At 47.8% G+C, this 17263-nt stretch overlaps 1 protein-coding gene and 1 long non-coding RNA gene across 3 annotated transcripts in view; one reads left to right on the top strand and one right to left on the bottom strand.

Moving 5' to 3' along the window:
• Positions 1-1448, bottom strand: part of LOC149998111 (unconventional myosin-Id-like) — an 80883-nt gene extending 79435 nt beyond the window's left edge. The window contains exon 1 of the mRNA XM_090292488.1: positions 1272-1448. Within this exon, the coding sequence (XP_090148614.1) occupies positions 1272-1366 (95 nt within the window). The 5' untranslated portion in view covers positions 1367-1448. The remainder of the gene's footprint in view (positions 1-1271) is intronic.
• LOC149998110 (uncharacterized) lies at positions 1108-13483 on the top strand. 2 transcript variants are annotated; one of them, XR_016514253.1, is made up of 4 exons: positions 1108-1387; positions 2689-2899; positions 12821-12906; positions 13361-13483. It is a non-coding gene; the product is annotated as an uncharacterized LOC149998110 (long non-coding RNA). The 2 variants fall into 2 exon arrangements; XR_016514252.1 differs by lacking the exon at positions 12821-12906.
• Positions 13484-17263: the final 3780 nt, after the last annotated feature.

The following is a 17263-nucleotide window of genomic DNA, read 5'->3' as shown; positions in this document are numbered from 1 at the left end:
ATTCAATTCTCAGTCAGGGTACATGCCTGGGTTGTGGATGGGGTCCCCAGTTAGGGGCGTGCAACTGATCGCTTGCACATTGATGTTTCTCTTCCTCCCTTACCCTCCCTCTAAAAGTAAATAAATGGAATCTTAAAAAAAAAAAAAGGCCAGATAGTTTTTAAAAATTTAAATTGAGGCTAGCAGGGGTTATTAATACTGAGAAGTGGGGTTAGTTAAGCACCCAAACCTAGATTATGATTTTTATTTGATAAGTTTATGGTGTGATATTTAGCTATAAACCTTACCAGAAATAGGGCTAGAACTTTCAGGAAACACCTTAAAACTCAGTTATTTTGAAACTCTATTTACTACAATGTTGTTGTTGTTTTTAACTACCTTAAAGCTTTGCTTACATAGTACTCTATCAAAAGAGAAATAATCCCATGTACAACACGTTCTGAAATACGTCTTTAGAAGTCCATTTGGGGGCGCTGAGCGGTGACTGTGTGTTCAAGGATGTCAATAACACAAGGGCTCCATCCATAACTCCTTGAAAAAACTGAAACCATGAACGCCTTGTCAAAAGCAGACAGTTTATCTTGGCACTGGCAAGCCGAGCAGTCTCTTCGATGTCTGGAAACGTGTCTAATTACGTTTAGAGAGTAACTAAAAAATAGCCAGTGTCCTGGAACAGACAGCTCAGGGATCGCTCCAAAGCATCCTGAATGACGTGATGGAGACACGCCAGGTGGGGGCGGGGTGGGGGGAGGGGTGGGGAAGAAGGAAGAGGAAAAAAAGAAGAAGCAAGTTCGAAACAGGGATGAGCCCTTAGTTTCTCCCCTAAACAACCCTCTAGTCTTCCCAGAACTTCGGGGCCGCCACGACTCTTCCTCAAGTTCTTTTCCTTAAATTTTGTTTCCATTAGGTCACCCGGCCCGCCCACATCATTTACCTGGGGTAGCGCACCAGCCCGCTCTGCCCCAAGCGCTGCCCCCAGCTCCGCACACCCCTTACACCTCCCCCGCACCATCCCCGAGTCCCGACAGCACCCAGGGACACCCCCTCTCAGGAAGGCGCACCCCTCGAACTCGGCACGCCCCTTACACGCCAATGCGGCCGCGCCCCGGGGCGCCCTTTCTCGGGAAGGAGCCCGGGATACTCCACTCCGGTTGCACTCCAGTCCTCGAGCTCGGCGCGCCCCCGCACCCCCAATCCAGCCGCACCGCAGGGGCGCCCCCTCTCGGGAAAGCGCAGGCTAGCGCCACTGCGTGCGGCCGCTCCGCCCTCACCTGAGTCGGAGGTTGGCCATGAACTCAGGCATGGAGACGGTGTCCATCAGCACGAAGTCCGCCTTGCCGAACTCCAGGCTCTCCTGCTCCGCCATGGCGCCGGCTTACAGGCTCAGGTGGGCGCCGACTGGCTCAGGTGGGCGCGTTGGGGCCGCGGGGGCCGGTCCGCGGGGGGGCGCGGGGAGCTCGGGCGGGGCTGGGGCGGGGCCGCGAGGCTGGGGGGCTGCGGGGGAGGGGGCGCTGGGCTCCGTTTGGCGGGTCTGGGCCAGACAGAGGCCGCCCCGCTGCTCTTCGGCGCGCTCTCGGTCGGCGCGACGCACCCGGCAGTTTCCGCTTCTCCCGCGGCAGCTGCCTGGCGCTGTGGGAGACGGGACACCGAGACGGAGACGGCGGCGGCTGGTCCCGCCTCTGGCCTTGGTCTGGCCACGGCCCCGCCGCCGCCCGCCCCGTCAGGCCCCGGCCTCTCGGGCTCCGCCCCACCCCGCCCCGCCGGCGGAGGAGACCGCCCCGCGGCGGCGCAGGCCTCCGCCTCCTCACCTGGGCGGCGCGCTCGCGCGTGGGGGGCGGCGGGGACGCGCGCCAGCCGGGCTTGGCGGCGGGGCGGCAGCGCCCTCTGGGGTCCAGTGCTGGGATCTCGGAAGGGCGGTGCCGAGAAGAGTGGACGTAGAGGGTGGGTGGGATCAGGTTTCCAGCGTTGCCGCCTCCCGCTCTTGCTTGTAAATGCCAACAAAGTTACGAAAATAGCTTGCGGTGCTTTTATTTGAGGATGACTCATTATGATCGTCACCCAGTCTCAAAGCCCACTCCTGCTCCTCTGCTCACATCCTCTCCATCCTTGAAATGATGCTTCACGCTCAGATCGAGAGAATAATAATAGCTAACACGTTGGTGACAATAGAAATGACCAAAACTTCTAAGCGCCTTAGAGAGCTTAAGTAACTTGCCACATGGCTAGGAAGTGGAGAAGCTGCATTTTTGTCCAGGTCGTTCGACTTATGAGCCCCAGCGTTTAACCACGTGACAGACTACTTTCCACTCCCAGTGTTCCGTGATCCATTTTTCTCTCCACTCATCTGAACATGTCGTCAAACATCCTCTAATATTGTTATTATGTTTTTAATATATGTATGGATAATCTCCCTGGTATTATTGTAGGCTTCCTGAGCATGGGGCCATGCCCTAAACTTCCTGATACCCCCTTGGCACCCACCAAGTAGCTATTGTACTGCCTGGCATATGTAGATATGAAATCCACAATGGTTAGATGGAATGGAATACGTTTCAGTGGTCTCCAATTTGTAGATACATTGGTTGAGTTTGGAAAAACATTTTGGAACTTAGACTGCTTTTTCCCAATGAAAATATATTATGAATAGCTTTCTAAGGCAGCTCCTCTCCTGTCTTGTGCTTCTGTTAGGACCATCTTCTATTCCAAAATCTACTAGAAAATCTAGAAGCCCCCAAAGACCTGGATGGGCTCCAACTCTATGGCTCAATTTGAGAAGAGTAAACCAGCCTGAAGAACCCTACTCAAGGCCTGGTTCGGCTGCCAGCAACCCACCCTGGCCAAGAGAGAGGGGGAAGGCAGCTTGATAAGCTCCTGAGAGAGCACCTCTACTATCGAAAAGGTACCTCAACCCCTTGCACAGGCAGAGCTGCAGTCTGACCACCTCTCTGGATCTCATTGTCCTTGTTCGTGGAATAGGACCCCTGGGCTAGACACTGTCCATGGTAGGAGTGTCCTTATTTGGGTCATTTGCATAGAGTATGGTATATTCATAAAATGTTTGTGTTGGTATGCTTTAACATCAGGAGAACTGAATTTCAAAAAGAAAAGCAAGAAATCTCAAATTTTGTTCAATTGGGAGCAACTAGGGACCACACTCAATGACCCATTAGTAAATGGACATGCGTGTATTTACTGAGCCCTGGATTGTTAGAACAAAAGAGGTCGTATAGTGGGTATGACTTATAGTGGTATACAGCTGTGATTTTCAAATGTCCAAAGTAAGGGAACTCTTGTTTCACTCAATATCCTATACAGGAGCCCAATGAATAGTACATATATAGAGCATAGGCAAAGGATATCTTATAAGCCCAAATTAGTATAAAATCAGGCATTGAGACAAATGAGGCTCTTTTGATGAACCCAAATCAGTCCAATGGGGGCTCATTGTCACCTTATGTCAGCCTTAGGATTCCAGTTTTATTTTGTATGTTGTTTTGATTGTACAATATCAAGAAAATTTTGATCTACATGGGTAAGCAGTCATTTGTTACTCCTACAATTTTACATCCAGCCTTTCTAAAGGCCGAAACAAGGCTACAATCTTATTAATCATTGACTCATTTACAAGAAGTTCCAATACCTGCAGAGATGGCAGGAGAAACTCAACACTGAAGTCTGCATTCAAACAAGGTAATGTAGAGCAGGTCAGCTCATTCATCTCCCTGTGATCCAATTTGAATATAAACACATATGGATATGTATGTTTGCGTTAAAGCTTAAAATTTACCAAAAACCAGCCCTGGCTGGTGTGGCTCAGTGGATAGAGCCCTGGCCTGCGGACCAAAGGGTCACTGGTTCAATTCCCAGTCAGGGCACATACCTGTGTTGTGGGCCAGGTCCCTATTTGAGGGTGTGTGAGAGGCAACCACACATTGATGTTTCTCTCCTTCTCTTTCTTCCTCTCTTTCTCCCTCCCTTACCCTCTCTAAAAATAAATAAACAATATCTTTTTTTAAAAAGTTATCAAAAACCAAAATAAAAGTTAATATCATCAGTAATGAGATACACTGATATCATGAGTGATGTGCTCTCCTGAAACAGACATAACATCACTCACCTGCTAGAAGTGCATCTGCTGAATCTGATGATGAACGAACATCAAATAAACCCTCATTAAGGGCCGTTCTACAAAATAACGTATCTGGATTCTTCAAAAACATCAATGGTATGAATGACAAAGAAAGGCTGAGGCACTGTTCTAGGTTAGAGGGCCCCAAAGAGACACCACAACTAAAGACAGTGTGTGACCTGACTAGATCTCAAGCTAGAAGAATGTAAAGGACATTATTAGGACAGTGGGTGAAATTTGATACAGACTGTATTAGATAATAGCTTAGTTAGTATCACTGTTAGTTTTCCTGAATGTGATCATCATGCTGCACTGCAGTTCTGTAGGAGAATGTCTTTGGTCTTAGGAGATAACCTCTCAAGTATTTAGGTGTAAAGGGTGTGATGTCTCAAATTGTTTGGCAAAGATAATGTGTTGGTATGCATAGGTAGATAGACATAGTAAATAAAGCAAATATAGCAAAATGTAAACAATAGGTGAATATAGTTAATGTAAGGCAGCTTTTTTACACTATTTTTCTAACTTCTTTAAATATGAAATTATTTCAAAATATAAAGTTAAAAATCAAATAAGAATCTGAAACTGTTCAAAAATACAAAAGTTTATTTTTAAGAAATCAAATACTACTTAAAAATGAAAGTCACATTAGAAGTTTCTGGACCTTCCAGAACTGAAAAACCAAGACACACTTTGCAAACTCTGATAGAGAATATCTGTTAGCTCTGGTTGCCAGTACTCTGCTAGGAGATTATAAACCCTGAACAGACAACTCTAGAAACAAAAATAATGTAACATTTGCCTTAGTTGTCAGATATGGCCATATACCCCAGAGAGGGTACATCCTGTTTTCTGCCTGAAATTCTTTCCTGTGGTCACCCTTCACCCTGTGGCCTACCTAACTTCTTAGCTCTCAACCTCAATATCACTTCCTCCAAGAAGGCTTCCATGATCTCCTAAGACAGGATTTGCTGTCCCTCCTCTGTGCCCCCATAGCACCCTGGAGGTGTCACCCCTATTATAACACTGAATACACTTGAGCCTGTTGCCATCTCTCATTAGACTGTAAGGGCCGTGAGAGCTGGAAGCTGTGTCTGTTCTGTTCTTGGATGTCACTCTAGCACCTAGTAGCAGTGCCTGCTAGGCTGTGAAGCTCTTAACCAATGCCCACTTGATAAATGTATATGGACTAGTTCTCTGAATCTATGGCTTATGTAATGTGAAGTTGTAAATCCACCCCCTTGGTCAACTTTCTGCATTAAAATCAGTCCTCGTGCAGCATTTATCTCATTCTCGTCTCATGCCCCTGGAAGCAGATCTCAGGGCTGGGTTCCCTTCTCCCCTGGGGCCAGCCAGGCCTGCCAGTTCTCTGTTCACACTGAACAATAGCTCTTGTCTGGAAAACCCTTCTGCAGTTGACAGCTGCTGTGGAGGATCTGTTCTGGGTTATCCATGAAAGTCAGCTCTGACTCTCCCACAATAAGGACTTGCTCCTGGGCCGCCCCATGCTCCCTCTCTTCTTCAGGTGCTCTGCATCCGGGAAGACAACTCATTTCAGCATTATGAGTCCTGCCAGACACAGACAGGAAGGCTGAGAAGAGTGGTCACACAGCATAGCCAGTAAGCCCCAATTATTCTAAAGCAGAAGTAGAAAGGTAAATTTATGTTGCAAAACAACTTCATGATGCAGTCAGCCACATAGCAATGACATGGAACTCTCTGCCTTAGATGTTACTCAAAACACATTTTCTCCTCTTTCATGTCTATGGCTGGATTTGAACTAAGAATGATACATCAAAGATAGGCTCTCTGTGGTTTCAGAAGCCTAAATTTGAAAAAAAACAGACCCAACAGTTGTCTCCCTGTGGTCAATGTGTTGCCCACCTGTAGACTGCTGCCCACGCCCACCCCTTGCCTTTCCTAAGACAAATGGATTAAGCACACACACACAACGTTTTGCACATGGACTCCTCCCCGATACCCTGGCCCAAAATAACCTGTCTGTGGATCTCAACGTAAGAACCCCTGGGCCAAGGGAAGGGTCACACCACAAGTCCTTATCACTGGGGAATGGAGAAGAATTTAAGCAAGTCATCACTGTCAGTATCCTGTGAGTCACCAGACAGGGACTGTCCCAAGAACACATCCTCCTCTGTGGGCAGAGGAGCCATAGAGTTAAGGCCACAGGAAAGACAGAATCGGATGCTGGAGGCAGACACAACCTGGGACAGCTTCCAGAATTTTTTCTGCCTGGGACAACATAGTTTCTGACAATAAACATGTCACTGGAATGTATCCTCTTTGCTAATTACGTAAGTACTTACCACACTGAGTTGGAGTTGGCTGTCTAGGCGTGTCCCTAAACTCTCTAGAACAGGGGCCAGGCCCTACTCCTCCATTTATTTTGAGCCCTCAGGCTGTGCCTGCTGCCCCTTAGGTATTTCTCAAATAGAATCAGTGAATTCATTAGTGGGTTAATTTATTAGTAAATGTATGTGTATAAGTGTAATATTTTGAGGAACATGGGGCATTTCTCTAAGCCCCAAGCCAGAAAACCACTACATTTCAAGCTCTTCTAGCCACTGGAAGTAGTCCTAGAGCTAGAAAATTTGGGAGTGTGATAGGAACCCCTGAAAGGGGAAACAAAAAGGCACATCCACAGTTGATTCATGGATTGATGATGTCTTAGAGCAGGACGTTTCCAAGTTTAAAGTGTATGAGGATCACTTGGAAATGTGTTAGAAATATGGGGTCTCAGGCCCTGCCCCAGACCTAGGGAATCAAAACGTGCATTTTGACAAGATCCCTACGTGATGCGGCTGCTGCTGGTTTGCATACCACAGTTTGAGTAGCAAGATCCTAAGGAATCTTCTGCTACGTTACTGCTGCCTGCTGCCCGGAGGTTCTGGCGGTGGCAGCTGCTTCCTCCTCTTCTTCTTCCTTCCTCTCCTCCCCCCCTTCAGTAGATCCCTCCAAACTTTCTCTGTACTTAGTTTGATTATGTGAAAAGGAGCTTTGGGTCCTTGGTTTACAGGTGGGGAAACTGAGTCCCACGAAGAGCAGCTGACTTTGACTAGGTCAGAGTGAGGTGCTGGTAGAGCTGAGACCAAAACTGAAAACTTCTGATTTGGGTAGCGGATAGTGTCCACTACCCAACATGGACACCTATTTGTGAGACAATGTGGGGGGACGGGGAGCGGGAGAGTAAAGAGAAGTAGGGAGGACAGCACCCTAGATCTTCCCTGGGTAACCCCAGGACTTCTCTGTCTCATTCCTAAGTAGGGCGCTCATGGCCTCCTTTCCCTCCTGCCCTTTTTCTCCACTTTTCAAAGCTTGGAGTAAAGGTTAAAGAAGATACTGCTGGGGTTGAGAAAAATTTCAATTCCTTTCTTCCCTTCACCTGACAAAGCAGCAAGTATTTAATACTAATACCGTCCAACATTAATATTGGGTTAGTGTCTACAGAACTGACATTCCAGGAAGGATGTGACATCATTCTCAAGGTGGCGTCATCTATCTGCCTCCCACGCCCGCTCTCCCTGTGTCATTCAGCCAGAGTTTCTCAGCTGATGAGCAGCACCCATCTTCTGGAGTTAAGATCATGAAATAAGATGACATTGAAATGCACAGTGTGACCCTCTGACTGTTTCCAATCAACTGGATTAATTCTTCTGTCTAGAGGTAGAAATAATATGAGTAGTATTTCTCTCCAAATCCTAACAACCTAACCCTAAAGAAATGATACAGGGGAAACATTTCAATTACTTAAAAGTAGAGTCCACAGAATCTAGAAGAGCTCAGAGGCCCTGTAAGGCAACATTCCACCCCAGGCCTGAATCCTTTCTGCAATGTGCTACGATGCCTGGACCGGCCTGGGCCATTTGACACTTTAGGCCACCCTGTACCTTGCAGATGTCTCCACATAAAAGCAGATTCCAACACCTTTTCACTCAGTTTGACTCCCAAATCACTGCCCAGACTCACTCCACGCCCTGTATGCCCACAGCTCGAAACTCTCCCATCTTCTGCTCTTGTTACTCATTATCCCTATTTAGGAGCTTAGTGTGGCCTTTGAGTTTGATATTCCACCAAGATAGGACCAGATTCAAGTTCACTGTAATCCAGGACCGGGCCAAGGTCATAGTTAAGGAGGAGCCTCCTGCTTTTCTTGTGTTGACCTGCCTTTTCGAGTTGCTATCCACAGAATCCTCTGTTGTCTCTGATCTCTTTGAAGCCTGCTTCTCCGTTTCTAAGCTCTGTGTCTGACTGTGCTTATCTCTTAGCCATGTGACAGTAGCTTTCTCCTGGTGCTCACATTCTTTCCAAGTCTCTAATGAGCTCTTCTGAATAGGATTCCATTCAGAGTAGCATTTTCCCATACTTGGGAGGCAGTGGCGGCACAGTGGTGCCCAAACCTTAGGCACCTGTACCAGAGGCTTAGGAGGGGCTTGAGGATCTTCATTTTAATAAGCAGACAAGGAGATTCTACTGCAAGTGGGCAGGGGGCCTAACCTGAAGGGATATCGATGAGAATTTTGGTGTCACACACATCAGAGTTTAATTCCCAGCTCTGCAACTTACTACCTGTGTGACCTTGAACACATTTGTTCATCTGTATAATAAGCCTCAGTTTCCTTATCTTTATTAAAGAGAAGATAAAACCCATCTCCGCATAGTAAACCTATGAGATGATGACTACAAAGTGCTTCATATAATTCAAGACCGTTAACAAACACCTAGTAAACACTCACCAGCATTGCTATTGATGAAATTGCTTTCTTTTCTCCAGGACTGGGAAATTATTAGCAGGTGATAATTTATTGCCTGTCCTTTTTAGCAGACTACGATTTCTAATATCTCCTGTGGGTCTTCTGATCACCCTATGATTTCTCTCTGTGTGACTTGTGATTCCTGTTCAGAATCTATTACCATTTCTCTGCATACCATGGGCTTTGCACTTAGCAGTGGATCAACATTGATTATTTTTGAATGAGTGAATGCCACCTGGCCAGGCCTCTTGTGCTACACTCCCACTGCCACACCACATCTGCTCTTCGTCCCCTCCCCCAAATGCGCTCCAGCATCCTCTTAACATCAGCTGCCCCTTGGCCTGACCCTTCCTGTTGCCCCAGCCCCGTGACGTGTGCCGTCCCACCGAGCCTTGAAGATGCCTGCCAGTTGATATTTACTTTTGCATGAAAACTTCCAATTCACATCATCATATGCCTTGTGCACATATTACATTTTTAAATACAGAAATAACGAAAGATGGAGCTGGTGACGTGAGAGTAGGAGTGGGGTGGGGGTCATGGCTTTGGCAACCAGGTTTTCTTTCACAGAAGCATTTAGTTTAGCTTCCACTGTTGTTCTCAAAGGATTAATTCAGAAGAATTGCGCCTACACTACACATAAGTTATAGTCAAAGTTCTCCATCCATGAGTAAATGCATGTAGCAACTGTGCAGAGCATACGTGCATGACCACAGGGTTGGCGGGGCTCTGGTATTCGGGTCCAGAAGGTGGTAAAGTGTGGAGTTGGAAGTGAAGGTTTGGGGGCCGGTTCTGACCCACTTGCACTGTATGTGGCCTGGGCAAGTTGCTTAAGCCCTCTGAGACTCAGTTTCCTCTTCTATAAAGTGAGAGTAATACTGACATCCTCCCTCGTAATGTTGCTATGGTAATTAAATGAGGTGAAGTATGTTAAGCATTTAGCATGCGGTCTGGGACATAGAGTTCAACCCATGTAAGCTGATGATACTACTGTGACCCAGCAGTCCCCGCACCCAGGCTTTGATGGGCTCATAGTTAGAGGGAGCAGGAAAGGGTGTCTGTTCTGGTCTGGTTCTTCTCTTCCTTCAACACCCTGGTTCTCTGGTGTCCTCTTACCTGTTAGTTCATGTCAGACTGGTCACTTCCTTCAGGCTGAGCTGATATAGTGATTGCAGGGAGTTCATGACCTCTGTACCTATAATTTCTCAACATTCATTCTGGAAGGTTCAGTGAATTCCTGGCTTTCCTATTCAGGTTTTGTTACCCAAGTCCCTGATTGCTGTTGCACAACCAGGTGTATGCTTGCCTTTCAGGATCCATTTCTTTCCCACTGCAAATACAGACACACAGCACACAAGCATGATGTCCATGAAGAGCTGCTCCTGCCACCCCAACCCCCAAATCTTGGGTAGTTGCTTTGGGAAGGTTTGACCAGTGAGTCCCAAATCTGCCTGGTCAGTGGATTCACCTGGGATGCTTTAGAAAAATACAGCTTCCAGGATTCCACTCCCAGTCCTTTTCAGTTCTTTGTGGCTAAGAACTACTGTAATTAAGACCACCTGGAGTTAGACATAAGAAGAACTTCTGAGATGAGTGTTGCCTGGAAAACTGAGGGCCATTACATCAAAGTGGCTGCTTTCTCTTTCACATGGGGGAGAGCAGAAGGAAGCTTAAGATTTTGGGTTCCCTGCCTCGTGCTCCTCCTTTTGGGAATGGAGCACAAGCCTGCTTTCGAAGCTTCGCCCAATATCCCCTGAGGACATTCATCCCTTGCAGGTGCAATCACTAATCACTTATTTTATTATGAAAGTGTGCTTTGCAGCTCTCCCTGTAAAACCCCTTCGGAGCGTACACTTGCCTGTAGCCAGTGCTGTGGGCTAGACGTGTAAGGATGACGCCTCCCACATTTACTTCATTTGCTTACGTGGCCAAAGGTTCCCTAAAAAGATTAAAATATATTCCAGCCAACAGGAAGTATGAGTGGGCCAGTTCAGCCTTTGGGAAGAGGAGGAGAAGGAAAAAGGAGGTCTATTTTTGGTTACATGAGGAAAATCCTAAAGCAAATGAGTTGGGACTGTCTTTGTGGAACTTTTGAATGGCCAAGACGGGTATCGTGTTCGTGGCCCTGGGTGTGTTCTTGACTTCAGCTTACTCTGACACAGGAGTCCTTCTTCACACACTGAGTTCCTGAAGAGTAGTGTGCAGACAGCTTCTGTGAACTGGATCTGCTGACGGCTGCTATCTTCTCCCCTTGGCTTGCTTTCTGTTGGCAACCACGCTGAACACCTGAGCTCTTAGTGCCTCCCTTTCTTGTATCTGTTGACAGGCAATCTGTAAATTGATTCTTAAATGCCCTCTTTTCTTGTAGGGGGGGAGGGATTCACCACCTACTCTGTCCTACACTTTGGAGAGTTGCGTATACCGAATAAAGTTTTCATTCTATTGTACTCCCTGCGTAGAATGTACCTAAAGTAGGAAGACACCCTTATTCTTTTTTCCTGCCCACCAACCTCCCCCCATAGCAGACAAATTGTAGAAAACAAAATTGGGAAATTCTTCCCCTTCAAAAGAAGCTGTGGGGAAGACAGTAAGGGGGTCCTATGAAAGATGTGCTGAGGCTTGATGTTAGAGTTTACTTCTTCATGATAATGAAGCAAGGCTGCATGTTCATGTGTGTCATTGTACCAAAGCCCCCTGAGTTCCAGCAACATCATTTGGAATCTGTTGCTTAAAGGGAAAGTAGGACTAAGGAGAGACAGGAGGAGAAGGCGTATGACACAGAGCAGGGTTTCTCAGCCACGGCACAACTGACATTGTGGGGCTGGGTAATTCTTTGTTTGCGGGGGGGGGGGGGCTGTCCTGTGTATTGTAGAATATTGCTCAGCTTCCCTGGCCTCTACCCACTAAATGCCAGTAGCACCCTCCCTCCCACTTGTGACAACCATGAATATCCACAGACATTGCCAATATCCCCTGGAGGGCAAAATATCCCCCTGTTGAGAACTACCGCAGGAGATCCTGCGTTTGGCTAGAAGGGCCCTCCGTAGCTTTAGGGCCAGAGACCCCACGTTGCCCACCCCGAAACCTGCCACCTGTGTCAGGGCTTGCAAAACAGGCCATGGCCAGTGGTCACTGTGCTGCTGGGAACCGTGGCCTGCGGTCTCGCAGGACCTGAGCCGCCACCTGTGCTGAAACAAAGAGGGTCTGCGTACCTGATCACGAGGTTCCCCACTGTGAGAGGCGACTGAGGCACAGCTGCCAGCGTCCTGCTGAGACCTGGTTTCTCTCCCCTTGAGCAGTTCCCAGGAGCAAGGGCCATAAATCTCCTGGGCTTCCTGTTCCCACAGCAACCGTCCCTAACCAGAGGGCATTGTTGTTTCACCTCCATCCTGGACTCTGGAGCTGACCAGCAGAGTGACTCACCTCCCTGGGGGTCTGCTCCGTGCCCGTAAAAAGCCCCCCACCCCTTCCCTTGGTGCTATAGTCTGTTCGGACCCAGCCCACCTGCTTGAACATCCTTTAGTAAATGCTTTGAACTGGTCCATGTGACTCCTCCGTTCTTCCGGACACAAACCTAACACATAGGAGTGCTTGGACTACACAGTTTTCCAATCTTGAGTCTTTCTTTGGCCTGCCTTGAACCATGTGGCTCTGCTTCTTCAAGCCTCCAAAGGGTCAGGCCTCTGCCTTGGGTCAGCCTCTCAGGGGGCTGTGAGGATAAAACAAGACATTGTTGGATAAACGGGCAGTGTCCAAGTGCCAGGTGGGACTGCTGCAGGGGCTCAGGGCAAAGGAGACGCGGTCTCTGTTCTAAACAGGCTCACCAGCCTGCAGCGGGAAAGGGGGGGAGGGGCATTGAAGAACAGCACATCATTAGAAATAGAAGAAACTTTCTGAATCCTGCTGCAGGCCTTTCCTTTCACAGAACGGAAACTGAGGCCCAATGTGAGAAGATGACTTGCTTACAATAACATCTTATGTCTCCTCGGTTAAGATGAAGGTCCTGGGTGGGTGAGTCTCAGGGCAGCATTCTTTTGACTATGACTGCCACCTCTCTCCCTTCAGACGAGAAATCCAATGACAGCAGCCTGTGACAAGGGCTGTCAGAACACAAAGTGCTCTGGCCCTCAGCGGGAGGAGGGACACAGTAACGTGTGGAATGTAGATAAGCAGGAGGTGGCACTTGGGGAGGAGCCTTAAAGGCAAGATAGGTTGAAAGTTGGAGTTGGGTGTGGGCATGGTAGGTAGGGGTGACAGGCAAACAGCAGGGTGTGGAGACCGGAAAGCACAGGGAGGGACACATCCATCCGAGGCAGAGCCAAGTATTCCCCGCTTGGCTGGAGAGCATGTTGGCACAGGGAAGGAAGGCTGGAAATTGAGAAGTGTTCCAGTAAAGTGCTTACAAATATGAAATAGAGAGTATGAAAGTACACTCTTAACTAAAATATATATTTTTCATCCTCAGAAGGTGTTAAATGTGAACTCTCCTTCCAGTAGGAGAAGCCGAGGCACAGAAGCTGAAGTGACCAGAATTAGCCTATACTATCCATACAAGGGTAAACTGTCACCAGCGACAAATTCCTCGCCCTGCTTAGTTGATAGGTATGATGCCAGATTTCTTTTGCCACATTCCAGCCATTGTCCCTTTGGGTTGTTCATGTGGTTCCACATATGAACAAATCCACGGAAGCATGGGTGCTGGGTTAGACCAAAAATCGTTCACTATGGGAAGCCTTCGCTTCTTGGGCTCACCCTTGTGCTGTTTCTCCCCCAGGTGCACCCAGACTTCAATAGGTGCTCCTGCGCTCTCTGGAGGATTGGCAACAGGAGTGGGTTAGCCAGGAGGTGGTGAGCTTGTCCTTCTACAGCCACGAGCAGAGAGATCCTTGGTGCAGGCAAGCAGAGATCCTTCTCAGAAGAGCTTTTGAATCAAGAAGTGGTTCCGAATGGCCCTGTTGTCCAAATGATTGCAGCTGTCAGTACAAATCAGTGATGCCAGGGAGCCGTGTTGGGAGACACGCTCCCCAGAGGGCCCTGCTGTGGCGCGAGTGTGGGCGCCACACACCTGGACCCTGGGGCCTGTATTTTTAGCCTCTGATTTAATTTGTGAAAAAATAAAGGAAAAACATTTTCTCTTGTTGTATATGCGTTATTCTTGTTGTCTATAGTTTTTAAAAATTTTCTCAGGCATCCTTCTCCCCTGTTTTGAGCTTACCTATCCTTGGAGGGCACAATGGAATGAGTAACACTATAAACCTGCCAACTGTCTCCCCGCTCCAGCTCAAGGGTAGAGGCCGCTGAACTGGAATAAACTGTTTATTTATTCATCTTTTAATGTAAGCACCCCTACCCTGATTGATGGGAACTAAAAAATAAAATGCAAAGGAATCTACTTGCTCTTGGACTATAAGACTTGTGGGGTTGGTTAGCTATGTAGGACTTAATAAATTAGCATGTACTGTCAAATGTATCTGCTCGCCCCAACAGTGGAAAAAACAAAGCAATTATAATAATAGTATAAAGATACACAGAGAAGGAAAACTCTGACTCCAAAAAACCTCCGCTGCCTTGCGGCATACCTCTTCAGGGGAAAGGCTAAGGGAGTAAACCCCGACAGAAAATCCGGAGCCGGAGTCCCTAAGGCGGTTTGACGTTGTAGTCAACACCGGCAACTCCTGCGGCACACCTGAAGCCAAGCTGTATTGACTCCGTCTTTCCCTTGGACCCTTCAGCTGCGAAGAGAGGGTGGGTCTGCTGCATGGGCAACAGCAGACCCTCCATACCACCCTGCCCAGGCTCTGTAGCTTCAGCTTCACTGGAGAGGACACTTCAGTGTCATCGCAAGATGTCGATTCAACACGGGAGGAGACAGATACTGTGTCACTCCCGAGTCGGACTGCACAGCCATTCTCGGCGGTGCAGATAGACTCTTAAGAAGCTACACCATCGTCTCTCGAGACGGACGGCTGCCGACGACGATAAAGATACAATAGGAGCAGAAAGAATAAACAGGATGATATGAGTTAGGTGTGGGGATCTGGGAAAGCCTGGGTAGGTGACAGGAAGGAAGAGAAGGTGCTCAGCATGAGGAATGATTCGGGGCCAAGGTCCTGAGGAAAGGTCCTGAGGCAGGTGGAAAGTTTTTCGCTTGTTGGAGAAACTAGATAAAGGTCCAGGCAGCTTGGTTCTGCCAAGCAAGGGAGAGGTACAGTAGAAGATGAGGTTGGAAAAGAAGGCTGAGGCCAAGGTAGGCAGGCTGTGGTGTCAATTCTAGGGTCAGCGTGAAGCCCCTGAAGGAGTTTACCTAAGGAATTGACATCTTGTTCTGGTTGGTTGGTTTTTGTTGAGGTATAACCTATAATAAAGTGCATAATTCTTAAGGGCACCTCAAAGCTTGATGTATATACTCTGATGAGGATACAGAGTATTTTAATCACATTTGCCCTGTCAGGAACAGATTGAAGAGAGTGTGGAAATGGGAAGATTAGTTAGAAATGTTTGCATGAGTTTAGTAAGAGACGGTCATGGCCTGAGTGTGGTGGGCGGCAGCCGAGGTGGAAAGAAGTGAAGAGATCTGAAATGAATTTGGGATAGAATCAAAAGGGATTTGCTAATGGAATGGATATGTGGAGTGAAGGAAAAGGTGATGATTCCCAGGTGTGGGGCTTGAGCAGTGTGATAAACACTGGTGTCAGTTACAGAGATGGAGAAGATAAAAGAGGAGGGCAGGTGTTTTGGAAGAGAATTCCATTCTGGTCACGTAAAGTTGTAAATACCTGTGAAACATGCAAATGGCGATGTCGAATAGATGGGACTGGACCAATGATACAAATCTGGGCGTCATCAGCATAGGAAGGTGATTCACAAATCAGCAGGAATGGGTACAATTAGGAAGAGGTGTTCCAAACCCAACACCAAAGACATTCTAATATTTAGAATCTGATAGTAGAGAACTGACAAAGAAATCTAAAAAGGAGAAATCTGAGAAACAGGAGGGTATGATTCTGGGGAAGCCACGAAGGGAGACAGTGGTCTGATCCGCTGTGCACAGTCCTGGGGAGAGTGTTACAAGGAGATGTTGTGTCCATTGCATTAGATGGCGTGGAGATCATCGTGACCTTGAGGAGTCAACGCACTGGAGCAGGGGGGTATCAGCTTGATTTAAACAGGTTGAAGAGTGAATAGAAATTAGTGGACAGCATTTTTGATGGCATTGAAGGAGCAATTTAGCACTGAAAGAGAACAGACACAGGCTAGAAGCCAGAGACTCATTTGGTAGAGAGATTTTTTAAGATGAGAGATATTAGAGCTTAATTGTTTGCTGATGGCAATTCTCCAAGGTAGAGACATGAATTCAGAAGAGGGCAGACAAAGGCGAAGAATCCATGACCTTGAGAGTGTGAAGGGGGAATGGATTCAGAGCAGAAGTGAAAGATATGTATAAATGTGGATGAGTCTAGACATATGCAGATGAAAAGATGAAGAAGTTAGTACCCATTGTTTTCTATTTCTTTTTGAATGAAACAAGTTTCCTGTGAAAGTGGAAAAGGGGCGGGAAAGGTGCAAAGATAAGAGATGAAGTCTAAGGGAGTGAGAGAGTAAGACGGGGATCCTTAGGGACATGTGATGAGTGCTTGTTTAAGGTCTGTGATCGTGAATTGAGAGCAAAGCCAGCTTTGCCGTGTGACCTTCTCCAGCCGCATGCCTCTGCTGTGGAGAATGCAGGGCTGGAGCTGTGCTGAGTGAGCTAGGAAGGAGAGGGGCGCAAGGGAGCAGCTCCGTGAGGGACGCTGCATGTCTTGATGTCCACAGGAGACACAGAAGATGTGGGGAAGAAGGGGTTTTCTCCCTCCAGCACCCTTTGGTGTGAGCTGAGCTGTGAGGGCGCTTGCTGAAGCAGCAGTGGTGACACCCAGTGACTGCTCCTTGAAGTGTAACCTCTTGGTGTTGTAAGCTGTTAGGAGACCTGGAAGCAGCCTTGTATGATAAGCAGGGCGTGTTCTGCTCCACTTAGGAGGCACTCAGCCCTCCCCGATTCTCCCCATAGTTGTTTCTCGCAGGATTCTGTCCCACTGGCCCTGGACCTCCTGTGGGGATGGAGGGGCTGCTGCTCAGGTGGGTGACTGGCAGCAGGCAGTCGGGCACTGAAGGCAATCTGCAGGGCTGTTAGCCCAGATTGGGCTTCTCTGCTATGTTCCTGCTATCCTGGGGACCAAGGACAAGCATCCTGGGATGGCTTTGGGATTCCAAGGCCCTGCTGAGGTGTAGACAATAGCCTCTTCCAGCCCACAATTATCCTTGGGAATTGTCATCCAGGTTGACTCAAGAGCTGAGTGAGGACTCCTCTCTCTCCACCTGCTCCCTAGAG

The sequence above is a fragment of the Furipterus horrens genome, unplaced genomic scaffold (genome assembly GCF_987537825.1).
Source record: "Furipterus horrens unplaced genomic scaffold, mFurHor1.1.pri manual_scaffold_11, whole genome shotgun sequence".
NCBI lineage: Eukaryota > Metazoa > Chordata > Mammalia > Chiroptera > Furipteridae > Furipterus > Furipterus horrens.
Note: the sequence above shows the minus strand (reverse complement) of the source record. Positions and strands in the feature narration are given on the sequence as shown.